This window comes from Helianthus annuus, chromosome 1 (assembly GCF_002127325.2).
Source record: "Helianthus annuus cultivar XRQ/B chromosome 1, HanXRQr2.0-SUNRISE, whole genome shotgun sequence".
In the NCBI taxonomy this organism is placed as follows: domain Eukaryota; kingdom Viridiplantae; phylum Streptophyta; class Magnoliopsida; order Asterales; family Asteraceae; genus Helianthus; species Helianthus annuus.
In genome coordinates this window covers 54,643,136-54,669,017 of record NC_035433.2, presented here as the reverse complement: position 1 = coordinate 54,669,017, position 25,882 = coordinate 54,643,136, and the positions used below count along the sequence as shown (strand labels likewise).

At 40.1% G+C, this 25,882-nt stretch overlaps 2 protein-coding genes across 2 annotated transcripts; both read left to right on the top strand.

The window, feature by feature from the left end:
• Positions 1-756: 756 nt before the first annotated feature.
• On the top strand, positions 757-5,667 carry LOC110885421. Its single transcript, XM_022133117.2, has 4 exons — positions 757-1,750; positions 2,771-3,827; positions 3,910-4,350; positions 4,433-5,667. Exons 1-4 carry the CDS (start codon positions 1,124-1,126, stop codon positions 5,596-5,598), a joined length of 3,291 nt encoding a protein of 1,096 aa, XP_021988809.2. The 5' UTR covers positions 757-1,123; the 3' UTR covers positions 5,599-5,667.
• Positions 5,668-10,087: 4,420 nt separating this feature from the next.
• On the top strand, positions 10,088-13,302 carry LOC110882174. Its single transcript, XM_022130257.2, has 3 exons — positions 10,088-10,576; positions 10,680-10,801; positions 12,454-13,302. The coding sequence occupies exons 1-3, from the start codon at positions 10,088-10,090 to the stop codon at positions 13,196-13,198; spliced, it is 1,356 nt and encodes a 451-aa protein (XP_021985949.1). The 3' UTR covers positions 13,199-13,302.
• The last annotated feature ends 12,580 nt before the right edge of the window (positions 13,303-25,882 follow it).

Genomic DNA, 25,882 nt, shown 5'->3' with positions numbered 1-25,882 from the left:
CTATTCTTTGTTCTACTACACCCAAACAAACACCAACATTTTACACCCAAAAACCAAAGTTTAGCCAAAACAAGATTACACACAAGCAGACGTAAATACTCTCTGTTTCATAATTGATAATGGCTTTTAGGGTCTTTTGATTGGCTAATATTGTTAAAGGATAAAAGGAATGGAAAAAATTTATCCCATTGTTATGGCTTTTAGGGTCTTTTGATTGGCCAATATTGTTAAAGGATAAAAGGAATGGAAAAAATTTATCCCATTGTTATGTTTCCTTGGTAATGGAATAAAACTTCTTTTAATTATGTATAAAGACCATATGTGTGATATATAGGGGTTTCATTAACGTGTTTGGTTGGTCTGTAAGACATTAGGAGTCTAATTTTTTTTTGAACGACTAATTTCTTTAATCCCTTGTCGTTTGTGGGACTTGAACCAAAGACCTTCCCTTCTCAACCTAGGTGTTTTAAAAGGCTTTGTATTTGCTAATGGACCACCAACCCATTGGTACATTAAGAGTCTAATGACGATGTTTGTTTTTATTGTTGTATCGTATTTTATTATGGGATGAACCTTATCCGACCCAAACTATCAAATCGAACCGAAATTTTTAGTGTCCACTCTAATGAACTCAGGTCATTTAAAAACAGTAATCCCACTCAAAAAAAAAAAGGCTCTCACTATCTGCACACCAAGCCAGGCTATCTGCACATTTAGGGTTTAGATACGCTGCGTATTGGTCAATACGCAGCGTATAGGGTTACCTGAATACGCTGCGTATTGGTCAATACGCAGCGTATATAAGTGGTAGGTACACGACCAGACAGTCAAACCTAGTACCATGTCAAATCAGTCTTAAATAGGGTGCGTATTGATCAATACGCAGCGTATTGACAGACTGATTTGACCTGATACGATGTTGTCCAGGGCACGTGAATAAAGTAATACGGTGAGTAGGGATCAATACGCTGCGTATTGACATGCCAGATGAAAGTCTATTTATCCCTCCATTCATGTCTGTTACCCATCATCCGACATATACTTTGCTTTCCTTTTCATATACTTTGCTTTCCTTCATCTTCTTCTTAAGTAAATTGTTTGTTTTTTGTTCAACCTTGTTAAAATGTCATCATTTTGGAAGGATAATTATTTCGGTAATCGCTATTCTAACGACACATGGGGATCAAATGCTGCCAATGAGGAGGAGGAGGTTGTGTCTGGAGTCCCTGTTGATCAAGAAACACAGTTGCCAGACTTGAACAAGACTCCCACTCCACCTGTTGATGAACCAAATTACCCGGTGCATCAAGTGTGTTCAGATTACGGATACGGGTATGAATCTCCGTACGTGCAACAAAGTGGATACGGTGCTGAGAATGCACCTGTTGATGAACCAAATTATCCGGTGCATCAAGTGTGTCCAGATTACGGATACGGGTATGAATCTCCGTACGTGCAACAAAGTGGATACGGTGCTGAGAATGCACCTGTTGATGAACCATATTACCCGTCGCAGCCATCGTATCCGGGTTATGGGGTATACGGGGACGAAGGTGGATACGGAAGTTACAGTGGATACGGTGGTGATGGTGGATACGGGGGTGAAGGTGGTTACAGTGGATATGGGGGCTACAGTGTATACGACAGTGTATACGATAGATATAGGGATGAAGTTGGATATGGTTATGAGTCCCGTAACACATCACTTTATGAACCATCTACCCCGAGCAATCCATTTCAAGTAAATGAGGTATCATTATTATTATAGTTAAAAATGATATAATTATAATAATTATTATTATTGTTAAAATACTTTAATTATAAATATAATTATAAATATTATTATTATTATTATTATTATTATTATTGTTGTTGTTGTTGTTGTTGTTAAAAATATTATAATTAATTAACAAAATAATTATAAGATTTAGTAAATAAACAAGTTAAGAAAGTTAAGTTAATAAACAATTTATTTTTCTTCTCTAAATAAATAAATTAATAAAAAATATTTTAAATAAATTAGTATTGTAAATAAATAAAAGAATCATGAAATTGATTTTTAGTTAAAATGGTTAGTTTAAACCTAACTTAGTTAGTTAAATCATAGTTAAAATGGTTAGTTTAAACCTAACTTAGTTAGTTAAATCATAGTTATATCCTAACTAGGTTAGCATTTAATACAAGGGACCACTAACTGAGTTAGAGAACTCAGTTAGTCCAGTTAAGTGCCAAAAACAAAAAAAAGTCCCTGAAGTTTCAAATTTTACGAAAATAGTCCCTGAAGTTTCCAAAAATTGACAAAACAGTCCCTGAACTTTCGAAAATTGACAAAAATGGTCCCTGAACTTTCGAAAATGGACAAAAATGGTCCCTAAACTTTCAAAAATTGGCAAAAATGGTCCCTGAACTTTCGAAAATTGCAAAAATGGTCCCTGAACTTTCGAAAATTGACAAAAATGGTCCCTGAAGTTTCTAAAATTGAAAAAAATGGTCCCTAAAGTTTCTGAAATTGACAAAAATGGTCCCTAAAGTTTCTAAAATTGAAAAAAATGGTCCCTAAAGTTTCTAAAATTGAAAAAATGGTCCCTAAAGTTTCTAAAATTGAAAAAAATGGTCCCTAAAGTTTCTAAAATTGAAAAAAATGGTCCCTAAAGTTTCGAAAATTGACAAAAATTAGTACCTGAAGTATGAGTTTCGATTATATTATTATTATTATTATTATTATTATTATTATTATTATTATTATTATTATTAACGTAACCTTTTTTAGCGTTTCATGTCTCTAACTGATTTGAAGAATTGGGTACAAGAAACGGGAAAGGATAATGGTTACGTAATTGTTACCCGCCGATCAAAAAATATTGGCGGTACTACTGGGATGGTATGGCTTGTGTGCGACCGTAGTGGTGAACACCGTAGTAAAGCAACAGTTAGGAAAGCTGGTAGCAAAAAAATCGGCTGCCCGTTTTCATTACTCGCCATCCGGGACGTGACGAACGACACGTGGGAGTTAAAAGTGGACTGTGCGAACCATAACCACGAACCTACGACGAGTCTGTTGGGCCACGCTTTTGTGCGAAGATTCACTAAAGCCGAATACAAGCTAGTGGAGCAGCTAACTGCTCAAAACATGGAGCCACGTATCATATTTCAAACCCTAAGAAAGCAGTTCCCCGACAGCCTGCACGTTCAGAAAGACGTGCAAAATGCGGTACAAAAAATTAGAGCGACAATAATGGACGGAAAGAATCCTATTCAGGCACTGGAAAGCCTGCTGCATGACCGCCGATTCATTTACGACACCCGACAAGATCCCAAAACAGATGTCGTAACAGAGATTTTCTTTGTTCATCCTTATTCAATCACTATGTGGCGTGCATTCCCGCACGTGATGTTGATCGACGCGACCTACAAAACAAACCTCTACAACATGCCATTTGTCCAGGTTGTGGGTATGACGTCGACTGGGAAGTCTTTTTGTATCGCACATGCCGTTATTTGTAAGGAACGAAGGGGTAACTACGTGTGGGTGCTTGAGCGGATCAAGTCAATATTGCATGAATGTATGATGCCGCGTGTGATAGTCACGGATAGGGAGCTTGCCCTGATAAACGCGTGTTCTAAAGTATTCCCGAACGCAAAAAGGCTTCTATGCCACTTTCACATCCAACAAAATATAGCTAGAAAGTGCAAGGAAGGGTTCGATAAAGAAGATTGGGGGAAATTTATGTCGTACTGGCGGACATTGTGCGAATCTTCATCAGAGCCCATGTACAAGTACAACTTGGAGAAAATGTATAACCGACTCGTGGTTGCCAACCGAGAAAGTAAGTGTTCCTTCAACAAACGACTCACCCAATCTATTATATTTCACACACGCTTTTACATTTCATTATTTTATTTTTACAGGTGTCTATGATTACGTCTACGAAAACTGGCTCAAAGACTATAAAGAAATGTTCGTTTATGCGTGGACCGATAAGTGTCGCAACTTTGGTCAGCGCACCACCAACAGAGTTGAGAGCCAGCACGCAAATTTAAAAAGATACATTACGCGCGGGAGTTCATTGGAGCGAATAGCAAGATGCATCATTGATATAGTTGAAACTCAGTATGATGAAATACAAAAAAGTTTCACTGAGAGCATCGAAAAAACGATGAACCACCATAGACACCGAATGTTGGACAACCTACGTGGAAAGGTTTCCCATGAAGCACTTGATTTGCTGGAAAAAGAGCTACTGAGGAAGATGGATGTGTTGCGGAAACTTAACGCATCATGTGGTTGCCATATGTGGCTTAGCAAAGGATTGCCGTGTGCTTGTAGACTGGAAAACTACAACCGTACAGGTAAAAAATATTAAAACAACAAACCTTTTGTTATTTTGTACGATTTAGCTGTTTCTCACACCGTATTAACTTAACTGTGCAGGGCGTATAATACAACTCGACGAGATAGATGTATTCTGGCGCAAGCTTGACTTGCTCCCTTGTAAACTGGTAGACGAGGAGGTCGATATTGTAGCAGAGCTCAATAATGTGCGGCAACATTTAGAGGCGCAGTCCCCCGTTCAACAAAAGAGTATGCTTTCAAAGATAAAAGCGGTTTTCACCCCAAAATCGTCAACCAAGAAACCACCGATCGTCCAGCAAAACACTCGCGGTCGGCCTACATCAAAGAAAGTACAAGAAAGGCTAGATGAAGCTGCGAGGTTAGACCAAGCTGCGAGATACAGCTCCTATGGCGATGACAGCAACGTAATTACCGCTTCCCCCAAGCATAAGTACGATTTACCCCGACACAGCTCATACGTACCGTCAGAGGGCTCTCGTCGAACTGGTTCGTTTGTGAAGTCTGAAAAACCTAAAATGCAACCAAACAGTTCAACAAGTTCTAAAAAGAAGGAGACGAGGGATGATAAGGTTTTTCCATTAATAAAAGGGGACGAGCACTTGTTATGCATTAAGAGGTTTAAGAATCAAATTCCATCAGAGTTTCGCTCTTACATATCGCGTATACAAGATGTGACCCCAGACGGTCATTGTGGGTACAGGTCTGTGGCTGTTGGGTTAGGTTTTACGGAACACGCATGGCCCAATATTCGTAGAGATTTACTACTGGAGATTGACCATAACAAACCGCGTTGGAAGCATGTATTCGAAACATATAACGAAGGAGACTTTAAACGAATACGTAAGAGCATCGAATGGCATTCAGTGAAAGGGTGCGATGGAAGTCACTGGATGGAAATGCCCCACGTAGGGCTTCTCATAGCGCAAAGGTATAATATTGTCCTCCACGTGCTAAGCATTGAATGGAGCTCTACCATCTTCCCATTAACGGATGCCCCACTAGATCCACGACCTCAAGCGATAACGCTTGTACATGTTCACGGGGGACACTTCATACATGCTAAGTTGGAAGGAGACTACCCCATGCCTTTAGTGAACCCGATGTGGTCGGCACATCGATCAATAGCTGCGAAACGGTGGGAAGAAATGTATACACCGCAGTTAGAGCACTACTACGAGTTAATGCATCCTAAATCAGACCGAGACAAAGACAGAGAACCGAGTTTAAATGTTATCGAAGATTAAGCGGAAACTTGTAATTTTGTAAATTGTAGAAATTTTTTAATTTATAAAGTTTTTATCATTTTTAATTCATTTATAATTTATAATTTATAATTTATAATTTATAATTTATAATTTTTAATTCATTTATAATTTATAATTTATAATTTATAATTTTTATAAACATAATTTTTGGATTATTTTTACTTTCTCTAAATACAAACCAAGAAAAAAAAAAAAAAAAAAAGGTCTTCTAAGGTGCGTAGGGAACCCTACGCATCGTATGTTATCCAAATTACAATAAAGCCCCTCTTTTTGGCTTCCTTTAGCCTCATAACAAGGGCAAAAAGGTAAAATGAGAAAACCCAGGCAGCGTATTGATCAATACGCAGCCTATGTCAAAGGCGGACAATTTTCCCCCCAAATTGAAGTTTGAAAATATAGACATGTTAAATTACTATTTTGCCCCTCTTTTTGGGCTATACGAGGCTAAATATAAGGGCAAAAATGTCATTTTTGGACCTTTAAATACGCTTCGTATGGGTCTCTACGCTGCGTATGTAGTTGTCTTCATAATGACCTTTATGCCCTTCTACAGATGCTTCGTATAGGCTAAACAGAAGGGTATAAAGGTCATTGTGATGACATCTTATATACGTATCGTAGAGATCAATACGACGCGTATATAAAGGTGCACAATGACGTTTTTGCCCTTATATTAAGCCTCGTATAGCACTGATAGAAGGGCTAAATCGTAATTTTGGACACCCACATACGCTTCGTATTGGTCACTACGCTGCGTATAGCTTCTGATATAAATCAGGAAAACCCCTACGCAGCGTATGTTCTTCCCCAAATTACAAAAAAAACCCACTACGAACCCCTACGAAGGCGACTACGTATTTCCGACCGTATACACGCGAATTCGAAGTATAATCGAGGTATATACTCAACCTATTTAAGTAATTTTGATTTTTTTGCTATTTTATCCGTAAATTAGGGCTGTATCATAGGTAAATTAGGGTTTACAGTGAATTAGGGGTGTTTGTTTGATGTGTTTGATTAGGGTTTACAGTAAATTAGGGGTGTTTTTTTGATTTGTTTGATTAGGGTTTACAGTGACCATTTTTGTAAATTTATCAAACCTCAGGGACCATTTTTTGTAAACTTATCAAACCTCAGGGACCAATTTTGTAAACACATCAAACCTCAGGGACCATTTTTGTAAATTTATCATCCGTAAGGCGCGTATGGGCCTACGGGCAACGACGGGCTTAGTTTCGACGCCCGTTAGGCCCGTACGCGCCTTACGGACGACGACGTCGACTAAATAATATTTTTTTTATTATGTAGTCGACGTCGTCCGTAAGGCGCGTACGGGCCTAACGAGCGTCGAAACTAAGTCCGTCGTTGCCCGTTAGGCCCGTACGCGCCTTACGGACGACGTCGACTAAATAATAAAAAAAATATTATTTACTCGACATCGTCCGTAAGGCGCGTACGGGCCTAACGAGCGTCGAAACTAAACCCGTCGTTAAAATTTTAACGACGGGTTTAGTTTCGACGCTCGTTAGGCCCGTACGCGCCTTACGGACGACGTCGACTAAATAATAAAAAAAATATTATTTAGTCGACGTCGTCCGTAAGGCGCGTACGGGCCTAACGAGCGTCGAAACTAAGTCCGTCGTTGCCCGTTAGGCCCGTACGCGCCTTACGGAGGACGTCGACTAAATAATAAAAAAAATATTCTTTAGTCGACGTCGTACGTAAGGCGCGTACGGGCCTAACGAGCGTCGAAACTAAACCCGTCGTTAAAATTTTAACGACGGGCTTAGTTTCGACGCTCGTTAGGCCCGTACGCGCCTTACGTACGACGTCGACTAAATAATAAAAAAAATATTATTTAGTCGACGTCGTCCGTAAGGCGCGTACGGGCCTAACGAGCGTCGAAACTAAGTCCGTCGTTGCCCGTTAGGCCCGTACGCGCCTTACGGACGACGTCGACTAAATAATAAAAAAAATATTATTTAGTCGACGTCGTCCGTAAGGCGCGTACGGGCCTAACGAGCGTCGAAACTAAGCCCGTCGTTAAAATTTTAACGACGGGCTTAGTTTCGACGCTCGTTAGGCCCGTACGCGCCTTACGGACGACGTCGACTAAATAATAAAAAAAATATTATTTAGTCGACGTCGTCCGTAAGGCGCGTACGGGCCTAACGAGCGTCGAAACTAAGTCCGTCGTTGCCCGTTAGGCCCGTACGCGCCTTACGGATGATAAATTTACAAAAATGGTCCCTGAGGTTTGATGTGTTTACAAAATCGGTCCCTGAGGTTTGATGAATTTACAAAAATGGTCCCTGGTGTTTCCAGGATTTAATAAAATGGTCCCTTGTGTTTCAGAAATTGACCAGGGACCATTTTTGTAAATCCTGGAAACACCAGGGACCATTTTTGTAAATTCATCAAACCTCAGGGACCAATTTTGTAAACACATCAATCCTCAGGGACCATTTTTTTATACATAAACTTAAATTGTTTTTTTATTTTTTAAAAAACAGAAAAATATATATTTTTAAACAGAAAATATAAATTTTAGTCGACGTCGTCCGTAAGGCGCGTACGGGCCTAACGAGCGTCGAAACTAAGCCCGTCGTTAAAATTTTAACGACGGGCTTAGTTTCGACGCCCGTTAGGCCCGTACGCGCCTTACGGACGACGTCGACTAAATAATAAAAAAAATATTATTTAGTCGACGTCGTCCGTAAGGCGCGTACGGGCCTAACGGGCGTCGAAACTAAGCCCGTCGTTAAAATTTTAACGACGGGCTTAGTTTCGACGCTCGTTAGGCCCGTACGCCCCTTACGGACGACGTCGACTAAATAATAAAAAAAATATTATTTAGTCGACGTCGTCCGTAAGGCGCGTACGGGCCTAACGAGCGTCGAAACTAAGCCCGTCGTTAAAATTTTAACGACGGGCTTAGTTTCGACGCTCGTTAGGCCCGTACGCGCCTTACGGACGACGTCGACTAAATAATAAAAAAAATATTATTTAGTCGACGTCGTCCGTAAGGCGCGTACGGGCCTAACGAGCGTCGAAACTAAGTCCGTCGTTGCCCGTTAGGCCCGTACGCGCCTTACGGATGATAAATTTACAAAAATGGTCCCTGAGGTTTGATGTGTTTACAAAATCGGTCCCTGAGGTTTGATGAATTTACAAAAATGGTCCCTGGTGTTTCCAGGATTTAATAAAATGGTCCCTTGTGTTTCAGAAATTGACCAGGGACCATTTTTGTAAATCCTGGAAACACCAGGGACCATTTTTGTAAATTCATCAAACCTCAGGGACCAATTTTGTAAACACATCAATCCTCAGGGACCATTTTTTTATACATAAACTTAAATTGTTTTTTTTTTTTTAAAAAACAGAAAAATATATATTTTTAAACAGAAAATATAAATTTTAGTCGACGTCGTCCGTAAGGTGCGTACGGGCCTAACGAGCGTCGAAACTAAGCCCGTCGTTAAAATTTTAACGACGGGCTTAGTTTCGACGCCCGTTAGGCCCGTACGCGCCTTACGGACGACGTCGACTAAATAATAAAAAAAATATTATTTAGTCGACGTCGTCCGTAAGGCGCGTACGGGCCTAACGGGCGTCGAAACTAAGCCCGTCGTTAAAATTTTAACGACGGGCTTAGTTTCGACGCTCGTTAGGCCCGTACGCCCCTTACGGACGACGTCGACTAAATAATAAAAAAAATATTATTTAGTCGACGTCGTCCGTAAGGCGCGTACGGGCCTAACGAGCGTCGAAACTAAGCCCGTCGTTAAAATTTTAACGACGGGCTTAGTTTCGACGCTCGTTAGGCCCGTACGCGCCTTACGGACGACGTCGACTAAATAATAAAAAAAATATTATTTAGTCGACGTCGTCCGTAAGGCGCGTACGGGCCTAACGAGCGTCGAAACTAAGTCCGTCGTTGCCCGTTAGGCCCGTACGCGCCTTACGGATGATAAATTTACAAAAATGGTCCCTGAGGTTTGATGTGTTTACAAAATTGGTCCCTGAGGTTTGATGAATTTACAAAAATGGTCCCTGGTGTTTCCAGGATTTAATAAAATGGTCCCTTGTGTTTCAGAAATTGACCAGGGACCATTTTTGTAAATCCTGGAAACACCAGGGACCATTTTTGTAAATTCATCAAACCTCAGGGACCAATTTTGTAAACCCATCAAACCTCAGGGACCATTTTTTTAAACATAAACTTAAATTGTTTTTTTATTTTTTTAAAAACAGAAAAATATATATTTTTAAACAGAAAATATATATTTTTATGCTTTCACTTGTCTTTATGCTTTCACTTGTGCCATGGTTTTGCTGTGTAAACAGAAAATATATATTTTTAAACAGAAAATATATATTTTTAAACAGAAAATATATATTTTTAAACAGAAAATATATATTTTTTTAAACTTAAAGTTAAATTGTTTTTTTTTTTAAAAACAGAAAAATGGAGGAAATGGATTACGAAGAAGATATTCCGGAGCAGCCGCAGCGGAAACGGCGGGCGCGTCCACCGCCAGATCCTCTAGAGAATCACCCGTATTTGGAGTTTCCTCAGGAGTCCGAGGCTGCGCTCCGTTGCGAGAAGCTTCGGAAGATGCATATTGGTGAACATTTTGCGGTTTCGTGGAAAACCCTCCGGAAGCTTGAGGTTGAAGATTGGGTGCGTAAGTTTGTTCCCGTTGATTCACCGTGGGATCGTCTGTTTGAGCTATCGTTTACGCCGACCTACAGGGAGATACTAGTCGAGTTTCTGTCGTCGTTCGAGTTTCATCCTCGTCGGCCAAATGAGGTTGTGGACCCCGCGCAGCCCCCTCCCCCGCCCGAGGTTTCTTTTCGCATGGCTGGCCAGGCGCGCGAAATGTCACTTGCACAGTTTGCGGTGCATAGCGGTTTGTATACGGAGGCTGAGATTGCTACGGATCTTTATACGAAGGTACGTTTAACACAAATTTTGTATTGTTATTATTATTATTTTTAATATATAACATTTAAGATTTAATATTAATTTAACGTTTAATAAACATTCGTGTAAACAGGGGCTCGTAATGATTGATAAACCCACGCTATTAGGGTTTTGGGATCTGATCGCGGACATCCGTCAGTGGGACCACTACCAATCCAAGGGGAGGAGTACGCTGATTGAGGATCCGCTCTTCAGGTACGTTAGTTATTAAACAGATTTTTTTAAAAGAAAATTTCTTTTTTTAATTATTTAGTTGATTTTTGTCAATTTTTGAAACATCAGGGACCATTTTTGTAAAAAATAGAAACTTTAGGGAACAAAGTGTAAATATATCAAACCGTCAGCCGTTTTTGTAAAAAATTGAACGACGTCTAAACCGGCAGCCGTTTGGGGCTGGGTTTGCAGCCGTAAACCGGCGTTTAAACGGCTGCAAACACAGCCCCAAAGGGCAGCGATTTCGCAGCCGTTTGGGGCTGCGTTTGCAGCCGTTTAAACGCCCGGTTACGGCTGCAAATGCCGCCGCAGACGGCAGCGAAAACGCAGCCGTTTGGGGCTGCGTTTGCAGCCGTCTAAACGCCCGTTTACGACTGCAAACGCAGCCGCAAACAGCAGCGAAATATCTGCCGTTTGCGGCTGCGTTTGCAGCCGTTTAAACGCCCGTTAGGGACCTACGCGACTTACGGTTCGACTTCGACTAAATATAATTTAACGACGACGATCATAGTTTTGACGCTCGTACGGTCCTAACGAGCGTCGAAACTAAGTTCGTCGTTAAAATATATATATTTTTTTATTATTTAGTCGAAGTCGAACCGTCAGGCGCGTAGGTCCCTAGCGAACGTCGAAACTAAGTTCGTCGATTAAAATTTTAACGACGGGCTTAGTTTCGACGCTCGTTAGGCCCGTACAGCCCTTACGGACGACGTCGACTAAATAATGTACGCGCCTTACGGATGACGTCGACTAAATAATAAAAAAAATATTATTTAGTCGACGTCGTCCGTAAGGCGCGTACGGCCTAACGAGCGTCGAAACTAAGCCCGTCGTTAAAATTTTAACGACGGGCTTAGTTTCGACGCTCGTTAGGCCCGTACGCGCCTTACGGACGACGTCGACTAAATAATAAAAAAAATATTATTTAGTCGACGTCGTCCGTAAGGCGCGTACGGGCCTAACGAGCGTCGAAACTAAGTCCGTCGTTGCCCGTTAGGCCCGTACGCGCCTTACGGATGATAAATTTACAAAAATGGTCCCTGAGGTTTGATGTGTTTACAAAATTGGTCCCTGAGGTTTGATGAATTTACAAAAATGGTCCCTGGTGTTTCCAGGATTTAATAAAATGGTCCCTTGTGTTTCAGAAATTGACCAGGGACCATTTTTGTAAATCCTGGAAACACCAGGGACCATTTTTGTAAATTCATCAAACCTCAGGGACCAATTTTGTAAACACATCAAACCTCAGGGACCATTTTTTTAAACATAAACTTAAATTGTTTTTTTTTTAAATACAGAAAAATATATATTTTTAAACAGAAAATATAAATTTTAGTCGACGTCGTCCGTAAGGCGCGTACGGGCCTAACGGGCGTCGAAACTAAGCCCGTCGTTAAAATTTTAACGACGGGCTTAGTTTCGACGCTCGTTAGGCCCGTACGCGCCTTACGGATGACGTCGACTAAATAATAAAAAAAATATTATTTAGTCGACGTCGTCCGTAAGGCGCGTACGGGCCTAACGAGCGTCGAAACTAAGTCCGTCGTTGCCCGTTAGGGACCTACGCGACTTACGGTTTCCATTTAATCGATGTTGACTGATTATTATTTACTGACTGGTTTCCATTTATGCAGGTATTTGCACAAGATGATTTCCACTTCGATCACTGCTCGAAACAAAAGCCGGGAGTGGTGTACGAGTGGTGACTTATTCTTTTTGTATTGCCTCTTATACAAGAGGCCGTGCGCTCTCGCCTACGGGTTGGCGCAGTATTTCGCCTCCGCGCATCATCGACAGGAGCGCGGAATACTATTCGGCGGCGCTTACGTGACCAAGATAGCCCATTCGTTGGGCTATCATCCGGAGAATGACCGCGGCCGTGTAGGCCCGGCGGCACAGCCAAAGCGGATGGGGATGAACACAATAAACGGGATGCATATTACCAAAGACTTTCCATGCGGGAAGCGGTTAAAGAATCTGGACGGCACGCAATACGAGCTTAAGGACCTGCCAGAAGACTTCCCTCTGATTTATCCCCCGCGGGATCCGGAGCCGCCAGAGCCGCATCAGCCGGTCGCCGTTTTTCCGCAGCCACCACAGCCGCGTGGACCACCCGGGGCGCCCCAGTTCCCACGCCATGTTATGCCCGGTCCTGACCCGTCACATGAGCGGCTGCTTCGAAACGTGGAGAGAAACAATTATTTGTTAGAGTGGGTGGCTGCGGCGCTGCAGCAGCAGCGACAGCATGACGGGTTACCTCCACTACCCTTCATTGCGGATGCGGACTGGGATCAGCATCAGCGGCAGCAGCAGCATCAGCAGCAGCAGCAGCATCAGGAGCAGGAGCAGCAGCAGCAGCATCAGGAACAGCAGCAGTAGTATTTTATCATTTTGTTATGTATGTACAAACTTTGTAATGTATTTTGTAATGTATGTATCAAACTTCGGTGTAAACAGTTTCACATATTTTGAAATGTTATGTTTTGAAATTCAGGCAGGTTATAAAAAATTCTGGCAGGTTATTTAAAGTGTTTTGTCGTTACAAACTTAGTTTCGACGCTCGTTAGGCCCGTACGCGCCTTACGGACGACGTCGACTAAATAATAAAAAAAATATTATTTAGTCGACGTCGTCCGTAAGGCGCGTACGGGCCTAACGAGCGTCGAAACTAAGTCCGTCGTTGCCCGTTAGGCCCGTACGCGCCTTACGGAGGACGTCGACTAAATAATAAAAAAAATATTATTTAGTCGACGTCGTCCGTAAGGCGCGTACGGGCCTAACGAGCGTCGAAACTAAGCCCGTCGTTAAAATTTTAACGACGGGCTTAGTTTCGACGCTCGTTAGGCCCGTACGCGCCTTACGGACGACGTCGACTAAATAATAAAAAAATATTATTTAGTCGACGTCGTCCGTAAGGCGCGTACGGGCCTAACGAGCGTCGAAACTAAGTCCGTCGTTGCCCGTTAGGCCCGTACGCGCCTTACGGAGGACGTCGACTAAATAATAAAAAAAATATTATTTAGTCGACGTCGTCCGTAAGGCGCGTACGGGCCTAACGAGCGTCGAAACTAAGTCCGTCGTTGCCCGTTAGGCCCGTACGCGCCTTACGGAGGACGTCGACTAAATAATAAAAAAAATATTATTTAGTCGACGTCGTCCGTAAGGCGCGTACGGGCCTAACGAGCGTCGAAACTAAACCCGTCGTTAAAATTTTAACGACGGGCTTAGTTTCGACGCTCGTTAGGCCCGTACGCGCCTTACGGACGACGTCGACTAAATAATAAAAAAAATATTATTTAGTCGACGTCGTCCGTAAGGCGCGTACGGGCCTAACGAGCGTCGAAACTAAGTCCGTCGTTGCCCGTTAGGCCCGTACGCGCCTTACGGATGATAAATTTACAAAAATGGTCCCTGAGGTTTGATGTGTTTACAAAATCGGTCCCTGAGGTTTGATGAATTTACAAAAATGGTCCCTGGTGTTTCCAGGATTTACAAAAATGGTCCCTGGTCAATTTCTGAAACACAAGGGACCATTTTATTAAATCCTGGAAACACCAGGGACCACTTTTGTAAACACATCAAACCTCAGGGACCATTTTTGTAAATTTATCATCCGTAAGGCGCGTACGGGCCTAACGGGCAACGACGGACTTAGTTTCGACGCTCGTTAGGCCCGTACGCGCCTTACGGACGACGTCGACTAAATAATAAAAGTCGACGTCGTCCGTAAGGCGCGTACGGGCCTAACGAGCGTCGAAACTAAGTCCGTCGTTGCCCGTTAGGCCCGTACGCGCCTTACGGCTGATAAATTTACAAAAATGGTCCCTGAGGTTTGATGTGTTTACAAAATCAGTCCCTGAGATTTGATGACTTTACAAAAATGGTCCCTGGTGTTTCCAGGATTTACAAAAATGGTCCCTGGTCAATTTCTGAAACACAAGGGACCATTTTTGTAAATCCTGGAAACACCAGGGACCATTTTTGTAAATTCATCAAACCTCAGGGACCAATTTTGTAAACACATCAAACCTCAGGGACCATTTTTTTAAACATAAACTTAAATTGTTTTTTTTTTAACGACGTCGGGCCTTACGGGCAACGACGGACTTAGTTTCGACGCTCGTTAGGCCCGTACGCGCCTTACGGACGACGTCGACTAAATAATATTTTTTTTATTATTTAGTCGACGTCGTCCGTAAGGCGCGTACGGGCCTAACGATTGTATCTGGAATACAACAGGTTCTGTGTGAATTTAAAGTTCAGAAGGCTTTATACGCCTCGTATTGACCAATACGCAGCGTATACAAGGTGTCAATATACGCTGCGTATAGGCCAATACGCAGCCTATTAATAGTTACTGCATATATGAATTAAGTTCTATGTTCTAACAGCTCCGGAACGGAGGATAAACTGGTTAAGGCTTTACGGTTCTAAATGATAGGTCACGAGTTCGATTCATGATAAGGGCCGGTTCTTTAAAGAAGACCCCCTTTTATACTGATTTTATATATATTTACATTTTGGTCCCTGGTGTTTCATTTTTTATAAAAATGGTCCCTGAAGTTTCATGAATATACAAAAATGGTCCCTGTTGTTTGATAATTTAGATAAATGGTCCCTGATGATTCCAGGATTTACAATAATGGTCCCTTATGTTTCTGAAATTGACACAAAGTGTCAAATTTTACCAAGTTTATATACGCTTCGTATTGGTCAATACGCAGCGTATAGAAACCTGGCAAAAATTTGACACTTCAAACCTACCAAAATGACCCCAAATGTGCATCAGTTTTCTATACGCTGCGTATTGACCAATACGCAGCGTATAAAGCCTTCTGAACTTTAAATTCACACAGAACTTGTTGTATTCCAGATACAATCGTTAGGCCCGTACGCGCCTTACGGACGACGTCGACTAAATAATAAAAAAAATATTATTTAGTCGACGTCGTCCGTAAGGCGCGTACGGGCCTAACGAGCGTCGAAACTAAGTCCGTCGTTGCCCGTTAGGCCCGTACGCGCCTTACGGACGACGTCGACTAAATAATAAAAAAAATATTATTTAGTCGACGTCGTCCGTAAGGCGCGTACGGGCCTAACGAGCGTCGAAACTAAACCCGTCGTTAAAATTTTAACGACGGGCTTAGTTTCGACGCTCGTTAGGCCCGTACGCGCCTTACGGACGACGTCGACTAAATAATAAAAAAAATATTATTTAGTCGACGTCGTCCGTAAGGCGCGTACGGGCCTAACGAGCGTCGAAACTAAGTCCGTCGTTGCCCGTTAGGCCCGTACGCGCCTTACGGAGGACGTCGACTAAATAATAAAAAAAATATTATTTAGTCGACGTCGTCCGTAAGGCGCGTACGGGCCTAACGAGCGTCGAAACTAAACCCGTCGTTAAAATTTTAACGACGGGCTTAGTTTCGACGCTCGTTAGGCCCGTACGCGCCTTACGGACGACGTCGACTAAATAATAAAAAAAATATTATTTAGTCGACGTCGTCCGTAAGGCGCGTACGGGCCTAACGAGCGTCGAAACTAAGTCCGTCGTTGCCCGTTAGGCCCGTACGCGCCTTACGGCTGATAAATTTACAAAAATGGTCCCTGAGGTTTGATGTGTTTACAAAATCGGTCCCTGAGATTTGATGACTTTACAAAAATGGTCCCTGGTGTTTCCAGGATTTACAAAAATGGTCCCTGGTCAATTTCTGAAACACAAGGGACCATTTTTGTAAATCCTGGAAACACCAGGGACCATTTTTGTAAATTCATCAAACCTCAGGGACCAATTTTGTAAACACATCAAACCTCAGGGACCATTTTTTTAAACATAAACTTAAATTGTTTTTTTTTTAACGACGTCGGGCCTTACGGGCAACGACGGACTTAGTTTCGACGCTCGTTAGGCCCGTACGCGCCTTACGGACGACGTCGACTAAATAATATTTTTTTTATTATTTAGTCGACGTCGTCCGTAAGGCGCGTACGGGCCTAACGAGCGTCGAAACTAAGCCCGTCGTTAAAATTTTAACGACGGGTTTAGTTACGACGCTCGTTAGGCCCGTACGCGCCTTACGGACGACGTCGACTAAATAATATTTTTTTTATTATTTAGTCGACGTCGTCCGTAAGGCGCGTACGGGCCTAACGGGCAACGACGGACTTAGTTTCGACGCTCGTTAGGCCCGTACGCGCCTTACGGACGACGTCGACTAAATAATATTTTTTTATTATTTAGTCGACGTCGTCCGTAAGGCGCGTACGGGCCTAACGAGCGTCGAAACTAAGCCCGTCGTTAAAATTTTAACGACGGGTTTAGTTTCGACGCTCGTTAGGCCCGTACGCGCCTTACGGACGACGTCGACTAAATAATATTTTTTTTATTATTTAGTCGACGTCCTCCGTAAGGCGCGTACGGGCCTAACGGGCAACGACGGACTTAGTTTCGACGCTCGTTAGGCCCGTACGCGCCTTACGGACGACGTCGACTAAATAATATTTTTTTTATTATTTAGTCGACGTCGTCCGTAAGGCGCGTACGGGCCTAACGAGCGTCGAAACTAAGTCCGTCGTTGCCCGTAAGGCCCGACGTCGTTAAAAAAAAAACAATTTAAGTTTATGTTTAAAAAAATGGTCCCTGAGGTTTGATGTGTTTACAAAATTGGTCCCTGAGGTTTGATGAATTTACAAAAATGGTCCCTGGTGTTTCCAGGATTTACAAAAATGGTCCCTTGTGTTTCAGAAATTGACCAGGGACCATTTTTGTAAATCCTGGAAACACCAGGGACCATTTTTGTAAAGTCATCAAATCTCAGGGACCGATTTTGTAAACACATCAAACCTCAGGGACCATTTTTGTAAATTTATCAGCCGTAAGGCGCGTACGGGCCTAACGGGCAACGACGGACTTAGTTTCGACGCTCGTTAGGCCCGTACGCGCCTTACGGACGACGTCGACTAAATAATATTTTTTTTATTATTTAGTCGACGTCGTCCGTAAGGCGCGTACGGGCCTAACGAGCGTCGAAACTAAGCCCGTCGTTAAAATTTTAACGACGGGTTTAGTTTCGACGCTCGTTAGGCCCGTACGCGCCTTACGGACGACGTCGACTAAATAATATTTTTTTATTATTTAGTCGACGTCGTCCGTAAGGCGCGTACGGGCCTAACGGGCAACGACGGACTTAGTTTCGACGCTCGTTAGGCCCGTACGCGCCTTACGGACGACGTCGACTAAATAATATTTTTTTTATTATTTAGTCGACGTCGTCCGTAAGGCGCGTACGGGCCTAACGAGCGTCGAAACTAAGCCCGTCGTTAAAATTTTAACGACGGGTTTAGTTTCGACGCTCGTTAGGCCCGTACGCGCCTTACGGACGACGTCGACTAAATAATATTTTTTTTATTATTTAGTCGACGTCGTCCGTAAGGCGCGTACGGGCCTAACGGGCAACGACGGACTTAGTTTCGACGCTCGTTAGGCCCGTACGCGCCTTACGGACGACGTCGACTAAATAATATTTTTTTTATTATTTAGTCGACGTCGTCCGTAAGGCGCGTACGGGCCTAACGATTGTATCTGGAATACAACAAGTTCTGTGTGAATTTAAAGTTCAGAAGGCTTTATACGCTACTTATTGGTCAATACGCAGCGTATACAAGGTGTCAGTATACGCTGCGTATAGGCCAATACGCAGCCTATTAGCAGTTACTGAATATATGAATTAAGTTCCATGTTCTAACAGCTCCGGAACGGAGGATAAACTGGTTAAGGCTTTACGGTTCTAAATGATAGGTCACGAGTTCGATTCTTGATAAGGGCCGGTTCTTTAAAGAAGACCCCCTTTTATACTGATTTTATATATATTTACATTTTGGTCCCTGGTGTTTCATTTTTTATAAAAATGGTCCCTAAAGTTTCATGAATAGACAAAAATGGTCCCTGTTGTTTCATAATTTAGATAAATGGTCCCTGATGATTCCAGGATTTACAATAATGGTCCCTTATGTTTCTGAAATTGACACAAAATGTTTCCAGGTATGAAGTGTCAAATTTTACCAAGTTTATATACGCTGCGTATTGACCAATACGCAGCGTATAGAAACCTGGCAAACATTTGACACTTCAAACCTACCAAAATGACCCCAAATGTGCATCAGTTTTCTATACGCTGCGTATTGGTCAATACGCAGCGTATAGGGCCCTTGTTTTCTGTGCAATGATTGGTAATCAGGCACTGAGATCTATGGTTTATCTACGCTGCGTATTGGTCAATACGCAGCGTCTAGGGTTAACCTTATAGGCTGCGTATTGACCAATACGCAGCGTAGATAAACCCTAACTTTTGCTAGGGTTTGGTGTGCCAATAGGCACTTTAGTGTGCCAATAGGCACACTCAAAAAAAAAAAAAAAAAAGGATCCGCCACTCTTGATAGTGGATATTTAAGATTGGCTGATGACCCTTCAATTACAAAATTACAATGATGATATCTCCAAACATACCAAAACCACTTGTTACCCCACACCTTTGATAGGAGATGTAATAATTGATGCATATAAAATCTTTTTATAATCATTAAAACCTAAAGATATTTTAGCAATTTGCTTCATTGTGCATGTTCCCCTCAAAATCATGTCACATAATACAGAAGATAAAAAATTCTTATATGGCATATAGGGCCATAGGCTATGCATGGATATAAACTACTCATTTTCATAATTAAACATGGTTAGAAAGATTCATCCTACCTAAGTCCATGTATTTTTGTCTATATTTACATAACTTTTACTTTGAGATGCATAACAGGAAATGCATTTGTCTTAACTAATCATATAAGATAAACTGAATTATAACAATTTTTTTTAATTTTCTGAATTGTAACAATTTTTATAATTTTAAAGTGTTTTATAATTTTCTGAATTATAACAATTTTTATAATTTTAAAGTGTTTCAATATAAACTAAGCAACTCAACATTTGGGCTTTTGGTAGTGTTTAGGCCTTTGGGTATCAAACTAACTTGTTCACCAGATTCTTATTGGGCTATAGTGAAACCCAATATCCATAAGGCCTGCTCACATATCTGGGCTGGCATAAGTTTGTTTAACTCTTCTTTAGATTCTCACTTTGTTAAATATGAAATTAAAAATCATTGATAAATATACCTCATTAACTGTGTGTAGAGTACAAAAAAAAAAAAAAAAAAAAAAAAAAAAAAAAAAAAAGACTGTTAAATCCATTATATACGTGCTATTTTTCATATTATCTATTTCTTATTTCTTTAGATATAAAACAAGTATATTACATCTCTTTTCAACAACTACACCATTTCAGAAAAAATAATCAATTTAATGTCTTCAAACTGAAATAAGATTGTAATTTATTTATGTGGTATAGTTTTAATTAACAAAATACGTAAAATGTTTTATAATCCTTCTTTCCTGATCAAGGAGTTACAACATATATATAACTACTCGAGCCTGACCTGTTTTTAATTGGGATCAACTGAACCGGGCCCGTTTTATAAACAGGTCATGTTAGTCGACCACATATCTTTTTTTTTTGTGTCGAGTTTCGGGTCGTATCATGAATTGTCACCCCCAAGTTTGTTTAAACAGGTAAATAAAAGAATACATCTATTTGTATATGTTACATTTTTTGGGGTTTCCGTCAAGTTCACCACGGACAAGGTTTCCTATAAATTGCCAACGATTTGCAGAAGATATTTCACAATGTAAATCAACTTAAATATCTATCTAGTCAAAAAATGATTCCATAAATATCTAACTAGCCAAAAACTGATAATTATTGACCTCCATAAATATCTAACTAGTCAAAAAATGATAATATGTTATGTTGTCTATTTGACCAATATTCCATAAATATCTAACTAGTCAACAAATGATAATATGTTATGTTGTCTATTTGACCGATATTTAGGTCAATAATTTATCAAACTAAAACACAAAATGTACGTTTAATGGCATCATTGGAGCAAAAGTAACATGCAATGAACCTGTAAAACAGTATGATATACAAAATAGTGAAAATACAATACAATAACTAAATGGAACAAATGGGAAAATACTTTACTATTTTTATAGCAAAAACTAAACGAACCAACTTTTACATAATAATTATCACTAATGACTTTCCGCTATAAATAACGTTGAATATATGTCCCTGGTTGCATTCGTGCGACCCTACTTGCAATTTGACTCTTAAAATATGCTAAAAAAGCAAAGTATATGCATATTGAATGACTTGAGGGCTTGCAGTGCGACCCTACTTGCAATTTGACTCTTAAAATATGCTACAAAAGCAAAGTATATGCATATTGAATGACTTGAGGGCTTGCAAGTTGCATTCTCAAATTAAGGTCCAGTTGTACCAATTTCATTCACTAACACACTAAAGAAGATGCACCAACTTGTGGACAAAACTCCACTAGGAAGAAGTTCTATGAATCTTTCCATAGTTATGATAGTTATCTACATATTCAAGGGCGGACCTAGTAAGAGTCCAGGGTGGGCGGGCGCACCCCCTGAAAAAAAAAATTTAGTGTATTTTATAAGGTAAAATTCTCCCCGTACCCCTTGAAAATTTGGTTAAACCCCTTATCCGCACCCCTTGAACCCTTGAAAATTTGGTTAAACCCCTTATCCGCACCCCTTGAAAATTTTTTCTAGGTCCGCCACTGTACATATTATATATTTATATTCGATGGCTGCTGTAAGTGAACATTTTTATATTCATTCGAGTTTGTAAAACAGCATATCCTCATGAAACTTTCCATCAATTCTATACCCGTCCACGATTTAGGTAACTTTTCTTGTGTTTTGTGCTTCATGCAGACACTTTGATTAGGAGTGTTCATAAACCATTGGAAAAGCTAAATAATCCAAGTCAGCCAGTATTAGGCCATCCGTAGTCATAACCCCCTTTGTGGGCGTTATGCGACACGTGACGCGCCACGTCAGCGTGTGGGCGTTATGGGGCCTTATGCATTTAAGCCCGTAGTCATAACGCCACTACCTCATCATTACCCAATTAATTAATAAACCCTTAAACTATACATATATATGTATATATATATGTCTGTGCGAGTGGAGAGAAAAGAAACAACAAGCATGGCGCCGCGAAATATATAACGGGAGGAGAAAATTTTTACCCCATAACGCCCCCCGTAGTGGTGTTCGGGGCGCTATGGGGGCTTTATGAAGGAAAAGGGGCCATATACAGCCCCATTACACATAGTCTTATACGATTCGGTTTACACAATTTAACGGTGCGGAATTTGGAACTGGTTATTTAACCTTTACTATTTATTTATTTATTTTAGAATATGTATTTATGTATATGTATTTCCCCTATATTAATTATCAAAATTACTTTGTGAGACAACTTTACTATTCAATTTTAAAGAAATTGATTGGGCCATATGTATTTTGTGGTAAGTTTCACTCTTTCTCTCTTAAACACATGTCATTATAGTTTTATATAGAGGTTATCTTCTTTCTCTATCTATGGTTGGACATCTCAAACTCTACAAGAAATAATAGCTAATATAATATCTATGCAAAAAGTTAATATAATATCAATGCAAAAAGCTAAAATAAAAAATAATTTTATTATAGAGTTTTTTTATTTCTGTTTTTACATGAATTTGTTTTCGTTGACTTTGTGACCTTTTATTGCGATAATGTTTTATGTTTCGGTCTGAGATTAGTGAGTTAAAATGCTTACTAAAGTTTTTTTATTTCTATTTTTACATGATTTTATTCCCGTCGACTTTGTTATCTTTTACTACGACAATGTTTTTATGTTTCAGTCTGAATTTAGTGAGTTAAAATGTCGCAAAGTGTGTTGTTCAACGTTTTTATGTTTATTTTTAGTCGAATTAACGTTACCGCCGCAACGTGCGGATCCTAAATCTTAGTTATATTTATTAACCATCTTATATCATTTAATATATATATAAAATTGAAAAGTAAGTATGAATAGTAGTTTGATTTTTGTAATAATATATATATATAGTTTTTTTCTTCATATTTTTATCGTTTTAATATTACAAAAAAGATTATTAACCTTAAGCATATTTCTATAATTTTAACTTTTAATAATTTTCTTTTTTTAATATTACTCATACTGTCTGAACAACATCGGCACCGGTACAGTATAACATCGGTATAATTTTTTTTATTATTAACGTCATCATGTGCCTATTATTGTGTACGATTCGATAAAAGTTCTACTCGAACAGGTCATATTTTTATCATCACAATCGAACATAGACCGACCAAACAACATCGGTATTCAAACGGATCATATATAGTTGATTTTATTTATTATCACCAACCAAACAACATTGGTATTCGAACGGGTCATATATAGTTAATTTTTTTATCATCAAAAAGAGAACATATATGTAACACCCCAAAAATACTAGAGTTATATATATAAGAAATTTATTTAATGTTTAGTATTGGTAAATAGTAGAAGAATGTAACTAGATAAACTTAACCTACTTAGTAAGTATAATTAAAGCTTTAATTGAATCTCTAGTAATAATCCTTTTAAAGTAAAACCTCGAACTTGAGGGGCCAAAAGGGAAAAATCAGAATTTCTTGGATTATATGGAAAATAGAACACTACACACACATAGTGTGTATGAGTGCGCGTCAATCAGAGAAGGAGAAAAACGGGCAACCCCTCATTGATCTTAGATCACCAAATTGAAGGAGAAATCGGGCCTCAAATTCTTTCATGAACATAAATTATCGATCACTTAGACTAGGGGATCATAAGGTGTGTCGAAATTTGATATTTGGTGAAGTTATGAAAATTGATTAAATCCATGAATTATTATTCTTACACGAATAATGGATATTAATGTAAGTTAAATAATGTAAACAAGCTTAGGAACAAACTCTAAGTGAAAGATTGTGAATGAAATGCTAAATTGTGAGTGTTTGAATGAAATACAATATATATGTAAGTGGGTTTTTGTAGATATGTAGAATACATGAATTATGATGACGAGAATGTTGTATTTGATGTTTGATACATTGAGTTTTAGGTGCTAATTGAGTATATCAACCATTTTGATGTTATGGGATATGTATACATTGTTAATTGTTGATTACTAAACTTAACAAAGTTGGTATAAAAATCTTGCACACAAGGTGTCTGATAAAAAGCCTAAATGAACTATTGAATATAGTTATACATGAAAAAAAAAATGTGAATAATAACATATGCGATTGGAAAATTACTTGCTTTAGACATAAACCGGAAGGTTTTAATGATAGTTGGGTTGTGCTCTTTAGGTAACTTGGGTGAAGCTTCGGGAACTCAAGTCGGAGCGAACGCACGCTTGAAGGAAAAGCTCTTAGGTACGTGACTATACGTTTCATAGTTATTCGTTGTTTTAAATAGCGTGGTTTGTTGATAAGATAGTTGAGAAAGTGAATGCATAAAGTTTGGTTGTTCGTAAGTGATGGATTTCACATGAACGAACCAAACGGGTCGAATAAAGAATGCATAACGTTTGGTTGTTCGTAAGTGATGGATTTCATACAAACAAATCAAACGGATCGAATAAAGAATGTATACCGTTTGTTTGGATTTCATGAGTGATTTTGTGGCCTATGGAACCGGCCAATTGAGAGGTCAAGCAAAAGATTGGTGGGATAATCTCAAGAACGAGCAAGGGGTTAAAGCTACACGGACTATGACTTGGAAGGAGTTTAAAGAACCCTTCCTAAGACGTCATAGTCCCAAAGCAGTGATTAACAAAATCAAAGAATAATTCATGCAGCTTAGAGAAAAAGGAGAAGGCTATTGATAAGATCACAGGAAATTTCTTAGAGAAGTTAAGATTTTGTGGTGAGTTGGTTCGAACGGATGAGCAAAAGATATACTACTACTATTACAATATGTAAGTGTCGAATATAGGGAGTTCATGACTCCCTCAAATTTTAGGAATCTCATCAGGATCATAAACGTCGCGTGAGAGCACGAAATTGAACTGAAAAATAGATAGAAAAAGGTTAAAGGAGAGCATTGGATGCAAATCGAAGTCACATGAAGAAACCGAAGCTGAATGAATCTCCAAAGAAAGGGAATGTGAAAGGAGGGTCACCTAGTTGCAAGATTTGCAGACGCTCCCATCAGGGCGAGTGCATCAACAAAAACAAACCATGTGTCATGTGTAGAAAGACGGGACTTGAGCCCTCAAATTGCCCTACCAAAGTATCGATATGCTTTTAGTGTTACCAACTGGGTCATAAGAAATCTGAATGTCCGGAGTTGGTAGGAAAGAAAGACGCGACCGATATGAAGAATGAAGCCCTAAAGACACGGGCAAGATATTTCCCCATTACTGCAGCGGAGGCCAGAATTGAACCCCGTGTGGTTTCAGGTACATTTACTGTAAATTCAACATCCTTCGTTTACATTAACGGAATTACCTATGCCTATGGAAGTAGAAGTAGGTAATAATAAAACTTTTATTGTTTATGATATGTGTCGGGATTGCAAATTAAACGTTGATGGCGAGGATTACTTGGTTTGTTTGATACTCATGGCAATGAGGGAATTCGAAGTGGTGATTGGAATGGATTGGCTATCATGCCACCATGCCAGTGTGGTGTGTTACCGCAAGGAAACAAATTACTATGTATGGGGAAAAGAATTGTAACCTCATAGTATGCTCGATGATGGAAGCTAGCAGGCTTATTCAACATGGGTGCAAGGCTTACTTGACCTATGTAAACGACTCAAAAAAAGAGTCATCAAAGATTGAAGGCGTATCAGTTATGCTCGACTATGGAGATGTGTTTCCAGTTTCCGAAAGACCTATTAGGGTACCACCCGAGAGGAAGGTGGAGTTTGGAATCAAGTTGGTCTCGGGTGTAAAACTGGTGGCCAAGGCACTGTACAGGTTAGCACCTTCGGAACTTCAAGAATTGATTTCTCAATTGCAAGACCTTTTGGATAAAGGTTTCATATAGCCAAGCGTCTCCCATGGGGTGCACCAGTATTGTTTGTAAAGAAGA